Source organism: Panthera pardus, unplaced genomic scaffold (genome assembly GCF_024362965.1).
Source record: "Panthera pardus isolate Hobbes unplaced genomic scaffold, ASM2436296v1 HiC_scaffold_24, whole genome shotgun sequence".
NCBI lineage: Eukaryota > Metazoa > Chordata > Mammalia > Carnivora > Felidae > Panthera > Panthera pardus.
In genome coordinates, this window is record NW_026526810.1 from 46,108,884 (window position 1) to 46,123,154 (window position 14,271).

The window sequence follows — 14,271 nt, forward strand, 5'->3', positions numbered from 1 at the left end:
ATTTCAGGCACAGAAGAGACAATATAATAAGCGTTCACATTATCCTCCACCAATGCTAAGAATAAAATACTGTAGGGGCACCTGGATAGCTCAGTCACCTGAGTGTCCAACTTCGGCTCAGGTCATAATCTGGCACGTCGTTGAGTTCCAGCCCCACGTCAGGCTTTGCACTGACAGCTCGGAGCCTGGAGCCTGCTTCTGATTCTGTGTCTTCTCCCTCTCTGTGTGTTGCTCCCCCAGTCGCATTTTCTCTGTCAAAAATAAAGATTTAAAAAAAATTTTAAAAACAAACAAGATAATACAGCAGGTACTCTTTTTGTGTCTGGCTCTTTCCACTAAAAATTCTGCAGAATTCATTCATATTGTGTACACTGTAGTTGTTGGTTCTCATTGCTGTATAGTATTCTATTGAGTGAAAATGCCACGAATTACCCAAAGATCACAAAGACATTTACCTAGAGTCTTCTAAAAGCTTTTTTTTTAACCTTAACACGATATTTAAAGTTCTGTTTAAAACTGGCCATTTTCCAACAGGCACATGAAAAGATGCTCAACGTCACTCCTCATCAGGGAAATACAAATCAAAACCACACTCAGATATCACCTCACACTAGTCAGAGGGGGCAAAATGAACAAATCAGGAGACTATAGATGCTGGCAAGGTGTGGAGAAATGGGAACCCTCTTGCACTGCTGGTGGGAATGCAAACTGGTGAGGCCACTCTGGAAAACAGTGTGGAGGTTCCTCAAAAAATTAAAAATAGATCTACCCTACTACCCAGCAATAGCACTGCTAGGAATTTACCCAAGGGATACAGGAGTGCTGATGTGGGCACTTGTACCCCAATGTTTATAGCAGCACTTTCAACAATAGCCAAATTATGGAAAGGGCCTAAATGTCCATCAACTGATGAATGGATAAATAAGTTGTGGTTTATATACACAATGGAATACTACTTGGCAATGAGAAAGAATGAAATGTGGCCTTTTGTAGCAACGTGGATGGAACTGGAGAGTGTTATGCTAAGTGAAATAAGTCATACAGAGAAGGACAGATACCATATGTTTTCACTCTTATGTGGATCCTGAGAAACTTAACAGAAGACCATGGGGGAGGGGAAGGAAAAAAAAGTTAGAGAGGGAGGGAGACAAACCATAAGAGACTCTTAAAAACAGAACAAACTGAGGGTTGATGGCGGGTGGGAGGGAGGCGAAAGTGGGTGATGGGTATTGAGAGGGCACCACTGGGTGTTGTATGGAAACCAATTTGGCAATAAATTTCATATTTAACTGACTGAGCCACTCAGGCGCTCAATAAATTTCATATTTAAAAAAATTAAAAAAAACAAAGTATGCTTAGCGATAAAAAAAAAAATAAAAAAAACCCCCAAAAACTGGTCATTTACCACTACTGGTGGGAATGCAAACTTGGTGCTGCCCCTGTGAAAACTGTGTGAAGTTTCCTCAAAAAATTAGGGACACTGGGTGGCTCAGTTGGTTAAGTGCCCAACTCGTTTTATTTTGTTTTTGATGTCTGCTCTTATTTGTTACTCTTAGAAAAATCTCCTTTTTGACTGGACTCAGACTCAGAGGTAGAAGCTCTCAGAGAGGACAGCCTCTGTCTCTTGGCAGTCTGTTCCTGGCATTTTACTTTGGCCTCCTCCATTCTCTTGGCCAAAAATTTAGCATTTTCTGCAGCCTCTTCCTTATTTTTCTTAGTATCATGTTTCTTCAAAGCAGTACGCCGATGTTTGTGTTGGAGGACACGTGGAATAACAAGATGTTGAATCTTGGGTGCTTTGGTTCTTGGTTTCTTATCTTTGTTTAGGGCCTTCCTTATAGCATACTGGCGGACATCGTCATCTTTAAAGAGATTGAAAAGTTTGCAGATTGTGCGAGCTCTTTTGGGCCCCAGGTGATGAGGCACAGTAGTATCAGTGAGTCCAGGAATATCCTTCTCCCCCTTTTCCACAATGATCAAGTTGAGAACACTGATATTGGTAGCCACAGTGCAACCCCGAACAGATTCGCGCTTCTTCCCCCCAGTCCTCCTTGGTCGGTAGCAGGAATGCCCCTTACTCAGCAGCAGGCAGACAGAGCCATGGGTCAAGACACCCTGCTTCATGGAGAAGCTCTCTTTGTCATTTCCACCACTGATTTGGACCACATACCCTTCCATTCTTCACCCAGAGCATCAGCAGCACCTTCTGTGGCCATTAACTTTTCATAAAAGGTATGGAGTTTGTCTTCATCATTCTCTCTCTCCCTTCCTTTGCCCCTCCCCTGGTCACGTGCACTTTCACTCTTCCTCAAAAAATAAAAATTTTTTAAAAATTAAAAAAAAAATAGAACTACCCTATGATCCAGCAATTGTGCTACTATGTATTTATTTACTCAAAGAATGTAAAAATACTAACATAAAAATGCTAATTGAAAGGGATACATACACCCTTGATGTTGATAGCAGCATTATTTACAATAGTAATTATGGAAAGAGTCCAAATGTCTACTGACTAGTGAATGGAGAAAGAAAATATTATACACACACACACACACACACACACACACACACACAATGGAATATTACTCAGCCATCAAAAAGAATTAGATCTTGCCATTTGCAATGACATGGATGAAACTAGAGTATGTTGGGGCACCTGGATAGCTCAGTTGGTTAAGTGTCCAGCTTCAGCTCAGGTCATGATCTCATGGTTCATGGGTTCAAGCCCAGTGTCAGGGTCTGTGTTGACAGCTCAGAGGTTGGAACCTGTTTGTGATTCTGTGTCTCCTTCTCTCTCTGCTCCTCCCCTACTCATGCTCTGTCTCTCTCAAAAATAAAAAAAAGAAACTAGAGTATATTATGTGAAATGAAATAAGTCAGAGAAAGACAAATACCATATGATTTCACTCAAATGTGGAATTTAAGAAGCAAAGCAAATGATTATAGGAAGAAAAAAGAAGCAAACCAAGAAACAGACTCTTTTAAAAAAATGTTTATTTTTGAGAGCATGAGCAGGGGAGGGGCAAAAAGAGGGGGAGAGAAAGAGAATCCCAAGCAGGCTGCATACTGGGGGGATGTGGAGCTCTAACCCACGAACCATGAGATTATGACCTGATCCAAAATCAAGATTCATACCGATAACCTACTGAGCCACTTAGGAGCCCTGAAACAGACTCTTAACTATAAAGAACAAATTGATTGTTAACAAGGGGGAGGTGGGTGGGGAGATAGTTGAAATAGGTGATGGGGATTAATTACTGCCCTTGCTGTGATGAGCACCAGGTGTTGTGAATCACTAAATTGTACACCTGAAACTAATATTACACTGTAGATTAACTAAGTTGAATTTATTTATTTGTTTTTATTTATTTTTGAAAGAGACAGAGCATGAGTGGGGGAGGGGCAGAGAGAGAGAGAAAGACACAGAATCTGAAGCAGGCTCCAGGCTCTGAGCTGTCAGCACAGAGCCCGATGTGGGGCTTGAACTCGTGAACCATGAGATCATGACCCGAGCTGAAGTCAGATGCTCAACAAACTAAGCCACCAAGGTGCCCCAACTAACTGGAATTAAAAAATAAAATTGTCCCTTTTCTATGTCTTCAAATGTATGGGGATGAATGAATACACACACACACACACACACACACACACACACACACACACACACACACACAGTGTTTTTTTATCCACTAGTTAGAGGTGTTTTTTTATCCACTAGTGTTTTTATCCACAGTGTTTTTTTATCCACTAGTAAAAAAATTCCATACATGATTTTTAAAATATTTTTAATTTCAACCCCAGTAGAGCAAATATACTGTGTTTATATAAACAGGTGTACAATATGATTCAAAAATTCAAAACATTACTCAGTGCTCATCATGAGTATATTCTTAATCTTATTCACCTGTTTCACCCATCCCCACTTCCCCTCTGATATACTTTATTTTTAAAAAATTTTTAAGGTTTATTTTATTTTTCAGACACAGAGAATGAGCGAGGGAGGTGCAGAGAGAGAGAGAGAGAGAGAGGGAGACACAGAACCTGAACCAGTTTCCAGACTCTGAGTTGTCAGCACGGAACCTGATGTAGGGCTTGAACCTAGGAACTGTGAGATGGTGACCTGAGCTAAAGTTGGGTGCTTAACTGAGCTCCCCAGTTGCCCCTGATATACTTTAGTTTAAACAAGTACCCTAAGCTATTGTTTTCAACAAGAACATTTCTTACCTGAAGTATACCTCAGAATACATGGTTCTAAAAGATATATATAAAACATTCCATCCAAGACCTTTTCCTCAAGCACATACAGAAGAAACCCCTGGTTAAATCACATAAAAAAGAGACCTAACAAGTATTGCAGACCTAAGAAGGACTGAAATCATCCGGCACCTGGGTGGCTCAGTCAAGCATCTGACTCTTGATTTCAGCTCAGGGTATGATCTCTTGGTTTGTGAGATGGAGCCCCTACATCAGGCTCTGCACGGTCAGCGGAAAGCCTGCTTGAGATTCTCTCTCTGCCCCTCCCCTGCTCATGCTGTCTCTCTAAATAAATAAACTTAAAAAAAAGTCTAAAATCATACCAAGTGTATTTTCCAACCACAGTCTTTTGTACAAAAGCAACGATCAACAATAAAACAAAGCTGGAATATCTACAATGTAAATATTAAATATTTAAAAATTAAGCAACACACTACACAAGCAGTGGACCAAATAAGAAATCAAACTGCAAATCAAAATATGTCCTATAGCAAAAGAAAAAAAAAACACAATATTCCAAAACCTACAGGATGCATCAAAAGCAGATGTTAGAGTGAAATTTATGCTATAAATGCTTCTATTAAGAAAAAATTGAATGTTACACCATAAGAAACTAGAAAAAAAGGAAACTTAGCTGAAATTTAGTAGAGGAGGGAAATAACAGAGGAAAATCAGAGATAAAATAGACCAGAATAATCAATAACATAACATTGAAAGTAATGACCAGTTTCGCAAACAATAAAAAATAAGGAAAATGGCAATGCTTTAACTACTGTAACTAAGACAAAAAAAGAGAGAATACTCAAACACCAAAATGAGAAATGGAAGAGAAAACAATATAGCAGAACCACAGAAATATAGTATAACAGATTACTATAAACAATTATATACTAACAAATCAGATAACTTAGAGTGAAAAAAAAAATCAGATAACGTCCAAGTTACCATGATTGAATCATCAATCTTGAATTCAAGAAGTAGGAAATCTTAGACCAAAAGCATGAATGAAAGTTGAATTAGGAATCAAGAATCTGCCAGCAGAGAAAAGCCCAAGACCACAAGATTTCATTGACAAATTCTATCAAACATTTAAACCAATAATTACTACAATTTTTATCAAAATCTTACAAATAATGGAATAGAGGCAACACATTCACAATCATTCTATGAGGCCAGTATACTCTGTTACCAAAGCAGGATTAAAAAAAAGTACAAGAATAAAGTCTAGTTTGTCCGATATAAATCCTGCTACTCTGACTTTGTTTTGACATCCATTTACATGATACATCCAAACATGATTTTTTTTTCAGTTTATTTATTTAAGAGAGAAAGCACGAGAGGACAAGGGGCAAAGAGAGACAGAGAATCCAACCAGGCTCAGTGCTGTCAGCGCAGAGCCCGATGTAGGACTCGAGCTCATGAATTGTGAGATCATGACCTAAACTGAAATCAAGAGTTGGATGCTTAACTGACTGAGCCATGCAGGCCCCCACAAACATGATTTTTTAAATCATTGTTTTGTTGCTAACTTCTAACTTAACTGCATTCTTATTAGGAAATGTGGTCCAAATGTTATTTATTCTTGGCATGTGTTGATATTTGCCTTGTGGCCGAGATTTATGTGTGCTTGAAAGGATTTTTTAAATTAGGTTCAGGGTTCCATATTTCATTTAGATATAATTTATTAATTGTGTTGTTCAAATATTATATACTCTTAATAAGTTTTTGTTTGCTTTTTCTTTTTTTTTCTTTTTTCTTTTATTTAAAAAAAATTTTTTTTTAACGTTTATTTATTTTTGAGACAGAGAGAGACAGAGCATGAACAGGGGAGGGGCAGAGAGAGAGGGAGACACAGAATCCGAAACAGGCTCCAGGCTCTGAGCGGTCAGCACAGAGCCCGACGCGGGGCTCGAACTCACAGACCGCGAGATCATGACCTGAGCCGAAGTCGGACGCTTAACCGACCGAGCCACCCAGGCGCCCCTGTTTGCTTTTTCAAAATAACTGAAGGATGTGTGTTAAAAGATTGGATTTTGGTCAAAATTTTCTAGTAATTGTCATGTTTAATTTCTATAATTTGAAGCTATGTGTGCAATTTTGTATCTAGTGCAATCTAGTGAATTGTACAATTCACCAGAACAATCTAGTGAATTGTTCGTTTTATCATACGGAGAATCTTCTATTCATAATAATACATTTCACTTTAAGTGAAATATTAGACTAATTTATCTAGCCTAATATTGATAAAACTATGCCAGCTTTCTTTTGGATGATATTCTTTGTATATTTTCTATCCCTTTCTTTTTCTTTTGAATGTCATTATGTGATATTCGATAAATACAAAGGACTATATGTCAGATATATGGAAGTCATTAAGCATAATATGAATAACTGTGAAATTACCACCGAACTTATAAATTTAAACATGACCAGTACAGGGGCACCTGGGTGGCTGTCGGTTGGGTGTCCAACTTTGGCTCAGGTCATGATCTCGTGGTCCGTGAGTTCGAGCCCCGCATCGGGCTCTGGGCTGACAGCTCAGAGCCTGGAGCCTGTTTCGGATTCTGTGTCTCCCTCTCTCTATGACCCTCACCTGCTCATGCTCTGTCTCTGTCTCAAAAATAAATAAATGTTTAAAAAAAATTAAAAAAAAAAAAAACATGACCAGTACAGTTAAATCTATCTGTATGCTCTTTCCCTCTATCTTTTGCCCTATCCTCTTTTTTTAAATATATGAAATTTATTGTCAAATTGGTTTCCATTAAACACCCAGTGCTCATCCCAAAAGATGACCTCTTCAATACCCATCACCCACCCTCCCTTCCCTCCCACCCCCCATCAGCCCTCAGTTTGTTCTCCTTTTTTAAAAAGTCTGTTATGCTTTGGCTCTCTCCCACTCTAACCTCTCTCTTTTTTTCTTTTTTCCTTCCCCTCCCCCATGGGTTCCTGTTAAGTTTCTCAGGATCCACATAAGAGTGAAAACATGTGGTATCTGTCTTTCTCTGTATGGCTTATTTCACTTAGCATAACACTCTCCAGTTCCGTCCACGTTGCTACAAAGGGCCATATTTCATTCTTTCTCATTGCCACGTAGTACTCCATTGTGTATATAAACCACAATTTCTTTATCCATTCATCAGTTGTTGGACATTTAGGCTCTTTCCATAATTTGGCTATTGTTGAGAGTGCTGCTATAAACATTGGGGTACAAGTGCCCCCATGCATCAGTACTCCTGTATCCCTTGGGTAAATTCCTAGCAGTGCTACTGCTGGGTCATAGGGTAGGTCTATTTTTAATTTTTTGAGGAACCTCCACACTGTTTTCCAGAGTGGCTGTGCCAGTTTGCATTCCCACCAACAGTGCAAGAGGGTTCCTACTTCTCCACATCCTCTCCAGCATCTATAGTCTCCTGATTTGTTCATTTTGGCCCCTCTGACTGGCGTGAGGTGATATCTGAGGGTGGTTCTGATTTGTATTTCTCTGATGAGGAGCGACATTGAGCATCTTTTCATGTGCCTGTTGGCCATCCAGATGTCTTCTTTAGAGAAGTGTCTCTTCATGTTTTCTGCCCATTTCTTCACTGGATTATTTGTTTTTCGGGTGTGGAGTTTGGTGAGCTCTTTATAGATTTTGGATACTAGCCCTTTGTCCGATATGTCATTTGCAAATACCTTTTCCCATTCCGTTGGTTGCCTTTTAGTTCTGTTGATTGTTTCCTTTGCTGTGCAGAAGCTTTTTATCTTCATGAGGTCCCAAGAGTTCCTTTTTGCTTTTAATTCCCTTGCCTTTGGGGATGTGTCAAGTAAGAAATTGCTGCGGCTGAGGTCAGAAAGGTTTTTTCCTGTTTTCTCCTCTAGGGTTTTGATGGTTTCCTGTCTCACATTCATGTCCTTTATCCATTTTGAGTTTATTTTTGTGAATGGTGTGAGAAAGCGGTCTAGTTTCAACCTTCTGCATGTTGCTGTCCAGTTCTCCCAGCACCATTTGTTAAAGAGACTGTCTTTTTTCCATTGAATGTTCTTTCCTGCTTTGTCAAAGATTAGTTGGCCATCCTTTTGTGGGTCTAGTTCTGGGGTTTCTATTCTATTCCATTGGTCTATGTGCCTGTTTTTGTGCCAATACCATGCTGTCTTGATGATGACAGCTTTGGAGTAGAGGCTAAAGTCTGGGATTGTGATGCCTCCTGCTTTGGTCTTCTTCAAAATTACTTTGGCTATTCGGGGCCTTTTGTGGTTCCATATGAATTTTAGGATTGCTTGTTCTGGCTTCGAGAAGAATGCTGGTGCGATTTTGATTGGGATTGCATTGAATGTGTAGATAGCTTTGGGTAGTATTGACATTTTGCCAATATTTATTCTTCCAACCCATGAGCACGGAATGTTTTTCCATTTCTTTATATCTTCTTCAATATCCTTCATAAGCTTTCTATAGTTTTCAGCATACAGATCTTTTACATCTTTGGTTAGGTTTATTCCTAGGTTATTTTATGCTTCTTGGTGCAATTGTGAATGGGATCAGTTTCTTTATTTGTCTTTCTGTTGCTTCATTATTAGTGTATAAGAATGCAACTGATTTCTGTACATTGATTTTGTATCCTGCGACTTGGCTGAATTCATGCATCAGTTCTAGCAGACTTTGGTGGAGTCTCTCGGGTTTTCCATGTATGATATCATGTCATCTGCAAAAAGTGAAAGCTTGACTTCATCTTTGCCAATTTTGATGCCTTTGATTTCCTTTTGTTGTCTCATTGCTGATGCTAGCACTTCCAACACTATGTTAAACAACAGCGGTGAGAGTGGACATCCCTGTCGTGTTCCTGATCTCAGGGAAAAGCTCTCAGTTTTTCCCCATTGAGGATGATGTTAGCTGTGGGCTTTTCATAAATGGCTTTTATGATGTCTAAGTATGTTCCTTCTATCCCGACTTTCTTGAGGGTTTTTATTAAGAAAGCATGCTGAATTTTGTCAAATGCTTTTTCTGCATTGATTGACAGGATCATATGGTTCTTTTCTTTTTTTGGTGTTAATGTGATGTATCACGTTGATTGATTTGCGAATGTTGAACCAGCCCTGCAGCCCAGGAATGAATCCCACTTGATCACGGTGAATAATTCTTTTTATATGCTGTTGTATTCGATTTGCTAGTATCTTATTGAGAATTTTTGCATCCATATTCATCAGGGATATTGGCCTGCAGTTCTTTTTTACTGGGTCTCTGACTGGTTTAGGAATCAAAGTAATGCTGGCTTCACAGAATGAGTCTGGAAGTTTTCCTTCCCTTTCTATTTTTTCGAATAGCTTGAGAAGGATAGGTATTATCTCTGCTTTAAACGTCTGGTAGAACTCCCCTGGGAAGCCATCTGGTCTTGGACTCTTATTTGTTGGGAGATTTTTGATGACTGATTCAATTTCTTCTCTGGTTATGGGTTTGTTCAAGCTTTCTATTTCCTCCTGACTGAGTGTTGGAAGTGTGTGGGTGTTTAGGAATTTGTCCATTTCTTCCAGGTTGTCCAGTTTGTTGGCATATAGTTTTTCATAGTATTCCCTGAAAATTGCTTGTATTTCTGAGGGATTGGTTGTAATAATTCCATTTTCACTCGTGATGTTATCTATTTGGGTCATCTCCCTTTTCTTTTTGAGAAGCCTGGCTAGAGGTTTATCAATTTTGTTTATTTTTTCAAAAAACCAACTCTTGGTTTCGTTGATCTGCTCTACAGTTTTTTAGGATTCTATATTGTTTATTTCTGCTCTGATGTTTATTATTTCTCTTCTTCTGCTGGGTTTGGGGTGTCTTTGCTGTTCTGCTTCTATTTCCTTTAGGTGTGCTGTTAGATTTTGTATTTGGGGTTTTTCTTGTTTCTTGAGACAGGCCTGGACTGCAATGTATTTTCCTCTCAGGACTTCCTTTGCTGCATCCCAAAGCGTTTGGATTGTTGTATTTTCATTTTCATTTGCTTCCATATATTTTTAAATTTCTTCTCTAATTGCCTGGTTGACCCATTCATTCTTTAGTAGGGTGTTCCTTAACCTCCATGCTTTTGGAGGTTTTCCAGACTTTTTCCTGTGGTTGATTTCAAGCTTCATAGCATTGTGGTCTGAAAGTATGCATGGTATGATCTCAATTCTTGTATACTTATGAAGGGCTATTTTGTGACCCAGTATGTGATCTATTATGGAGAATGTTCCATGTGCACTCGAGAAGAAAGTATATTCTGTTGCTTTGGGATGGAGGGTTCTAAATATATCTGTCAAGTCCATCTGATCCAATGTATCATTCAGGGCCCTTGTTTCTTTATTGGCCATGTGTCTAGATGATCTATCCATTGCTGTGAGTGGGGTGTTAAAGTCCCCTGCAGTTACCACATTCTTATCAATAAGGTTGCTTATGTTTGTGAGTAATTGTTTTATATATTTGGGGGCTTCCGTATTCGGTGCATAGACATTTATAATTGTTAGCACTTCCTGATGGATAGACCCTGTAATTATTATATAATGCCCGTCTTCATCTCTTGTTATAGCCTTTAATTTAAAGTCTAGTTTGTCTGATATAAGTATGGCTACTCCAGCTCTCTTTTGACTTCCAGTAGCATGATAGATAGTTCTCCATCCCCTCACTTTCAATCTGAAGGTGTCCTCAGGTCTAAAATGAGTCTCTTTTAGACAGTGAATAGATGGGTCTTGTTTTTTTATCCATTCTGATACCCTATGTCTTTTGGTTGGCACATTTAGTCCATTTACATTCAGTGTTATTATAGAAAGATATGACTTTAGAGTCATTGTGATGTCTGTAGGTTTCACGCTTGTAGCGATGTCTCTGTTACTTTGTCTCACAGGATCGACCTTAGGATCTCTTGTAGTGCTGGTTTAGTGGTGACAAATTCCTTCAGTTTTTGTTTGTTTGGGAAGACCTTTATCTCTCCTTCTATTCTAAATGACAGACTTGCTGGATAAAGGATTCTCGGCTGCATATATTTTCTGTTCATCACATTGAAGACTTCCTGTCATTCCTTTCTGGCCTGCCAAGTTTCAGTAGAGAGATCCGTCACGAGTCTTATCGGTCTCCCTTTATATGTTAGAGCACGTTTATCCCTAGCTGCTTTCAGAATTTTCTCTTTATCCTTGTATTTTGCCAGTTTCACTATGATATGTTGTGCAGAAGATTGATTCAAGTGACATCTGAAGGGAGTTCTCTGTGCCTCTTGGATTTCAATGCCTTTTTCCTTCCCCAGATCAGGGAAGTTCTCAGCTATTTTTTCTTCAAATACATCTTTAGCACTTTTCCCTCTCTCTTCCTCCTCTGGAATACCAATTATGCGTAGATTATTTCTCTTTAGTGCATCACTTTGTTCTCTAATTTTCCCCTCATACTCCTGGATTTTTTTATCTCTCTTTTTCTCAGGTTCCTCTTTTTCCATAATTTTATCTTCTAGTTCACCTATTCTCTCCTCTGCCTCTTCAATCCGAGCTGTGGTTGTCTCCATTTTATTTTGCAGCTCATTTACAGCATTTTTTAGCTCCTCCTGGCTGTTTCTTAGTCCCTTGATATCTGTAGCAATAGATTCTCTGCTGTCCTCTATACTGTTTTCAAGCCCAGCGTTTAATTTTATGACTATTATTTTAAATTCACTTTCTATTATATTGTTTAAATCCTTTTTGATCAGTTTGTTAGCTGTTGTTATTTCCTGGAGATTCTTTTGAGGGGAATTCTTCCATTTCGTCATTTTGGATAGTCCCTGGAGTGGTGCAGAACTACAGGGCACTTCCCCTGTGCTGTCTTGAATAACTTGCATTGGTGGGCAGGGCTGCAGTCAGACCTGATGTCTGCCCCCAGCCCACCGCTGGGGCCACAGTCAGACTGGTGTGTACCTTCTCTTCCCCTCTCCTAGGGGTGGGATTCACTGTGGGGTGGCGTGGCCTGTCTGGGCTACTTGCACACTGTCAGGCTTGTGGTGCTGGGGATCTGGCGTATTAGCTGGGGTGGATCGGCAAGGTGCACAGGGGCGGGAGGGGCAGGCTCAGCTCGCTTTTCCTTCGGAGATCCGCTTCAGGAGGGGCCCTGCAGCACCGGGAGGGAGTCAGACCTGCCGCTGGAGGTATGGATCCGCAGAAGCACAGTGTTGGGTGTTTGCGCGGTGCAAGCAAGTTCCCTGGCAGGAACTGGTTCCCTTTTGGATTTTGGCTGGGAGATGAGTGAGGGAGATGGTGCTGGTGAGCGCCTTTCTTCCGGGGCGCAACAACTCTCCCTCCCGTTGTCCTCCAGCCCTCCTGCTCTCCGAGCAGAGCTGTTAGCTTATAACCTTCCAGATGTTAACTCTCACTTGCTGTCCAAACACACTCTGTCCGGCCCCTCCGTTTTTGCAAGCCAGACTTGGGGGTTCTGCTTTGCCGGTGGTCTGCCCCTCCACCCCGGCTCCTTCCTGCCAGTCCGTGTAGCGTGCACTGCCTCTCCGCCCTTCCTACCCTCTTCCACGGGCCTCTCGTCTACACTTGGCTCCGGAGAATCCATTCTCTTGCCTTATCCTCTTGAGGTTATAGTATCCTCAATTTAATGCTTATTATTTTCTTGACTGTTTAATATCATTTTATTGTATATATTTATAAATTATTGCTTAGACTCTTTGTGTTTTAGCTTTATAAAAATGCATTGTATTTTTTAGACTTTGGCAAGTTTCTTTTTTCATTGTATTATTTTTAAAATTCATCCATATTTTTATATGTAGCTATAATTTCACTTAGCATATGATATGTGTGAAGGTACTGTAATTTATCTATTGCCCTGTTGATGGACATTTGATCGTTTCCAGATTTTTTGCTATTATGATCAACATTATGTAGACATTCTTGCAGATATATGTGAGTTTGTCTAGCATATATATTTAGAAGTGAAGTCACTTGGATCATAGAGTGTATGAAAATTTAACTTTCTAGGTAATGTTAATGGTTTTCAAAGAGGTTATACCAATATATAGCCCTATCAATTATTATCAGATTTAGTTTTTGCCCGTCTAGTGGTCTGAAATTGTATCTCATTTTGTTCTTAAAGTGCATTTCCCTGATTATTAATAAGGTTGATCATCTTACCATATTTCTTTGCTATTAGTTTTTCCTATCCTATTAAAATGTGTCTTTTTCATAATATTTGCAATAGTTTTATTTGTATCAACTGTATATGTTTAATGTTTTCACTGGATATGTTTAATGTCAAGTATAAATTATTATTTTTTAATTTTAAAAAATGCTTTATTTCTGAGAGAGAGAGAGAGAGAGAGTGTGTGTGTGTGTGTGTGTGTATGTGCGTGAGAGAGAGAGAGAGAGGAGAGAGCAGGGAAAGGTGGAGAGAGAGGGAGACACAGAATCAGTCAGCACAGAGCCTGATGCGGGGCTCAAACTCACAAACCACAAGATCATGACCTGAACTGAAGTCAGATGCTTAACCAACTGAGCCACCCAGGTGCCCCTCAAGTATACATTATTAATTCTTCTCCACTAATATTAACTTGCTTACAGTGCTTACAAGGTAGACTAATATAATAGTAATATTGCTATTTACTAATTTTGAATTTTATGAGCAAATATTTATTGCATGGTACAGAACCCCCTTTTCCTTGATTTCACTGCAAGTATCCACTATATTTCTTAAGTAAAAAAATTTATAATAATTTTATAGTGTAGGACATATTTTTTTTTATTAATTTATTATAAGAAAAAAGTCCTAGAGGGGTTAATTTGATCAAAGTCACACAGCTAAAAACTAATGGGATCAGGGTATACATTCAGTTCTTTCTGATTCCAGAATATATTAATTCATTCTTTCTTTCTTTCTTTCTTTCTTTCTTTCTTTCTTTCTTTCTTTCTTTCTACCATTTTTTTATTCAAGTATAATTCACATACAGTGTTATATTAATTTCAGGTGTACAAAATAGTGATTGATCAGTTTATACATTTCTCCGTGCTGGTCATGATTAAGTGTATTCTTAATCCCCATCACCTATTTTACCCAACCCCTACCATACTCCC

General features: G+C 39.1%; 2 protein-coding genes across 3 annotated transcripts in view; one reads left to right on the forward strand and one right to left on the reverse strand.

Annotated features, from left to right (window-relative positions):
• The window catches only part of USP50 (ubiquitin specific peptidase 50), a 41,545-nt gene that overhangs the window by 15,427 nt on the left and 11,847 nt on the right, over positions 1-14,271 (forward strand). The window lies entirely within an intron of this gene.
• On the reverse strand, positions 1,540-4,247 carry LOC128772745 (40S ribosomal protein S6-like). The gene is given in 3 exon segments (XM_053888694.1): positions 1,540-2,174; positions 2,177-2,307; positions 4,225-4,247. Coding segments are annotated over 3 exon segments (789 nt in total).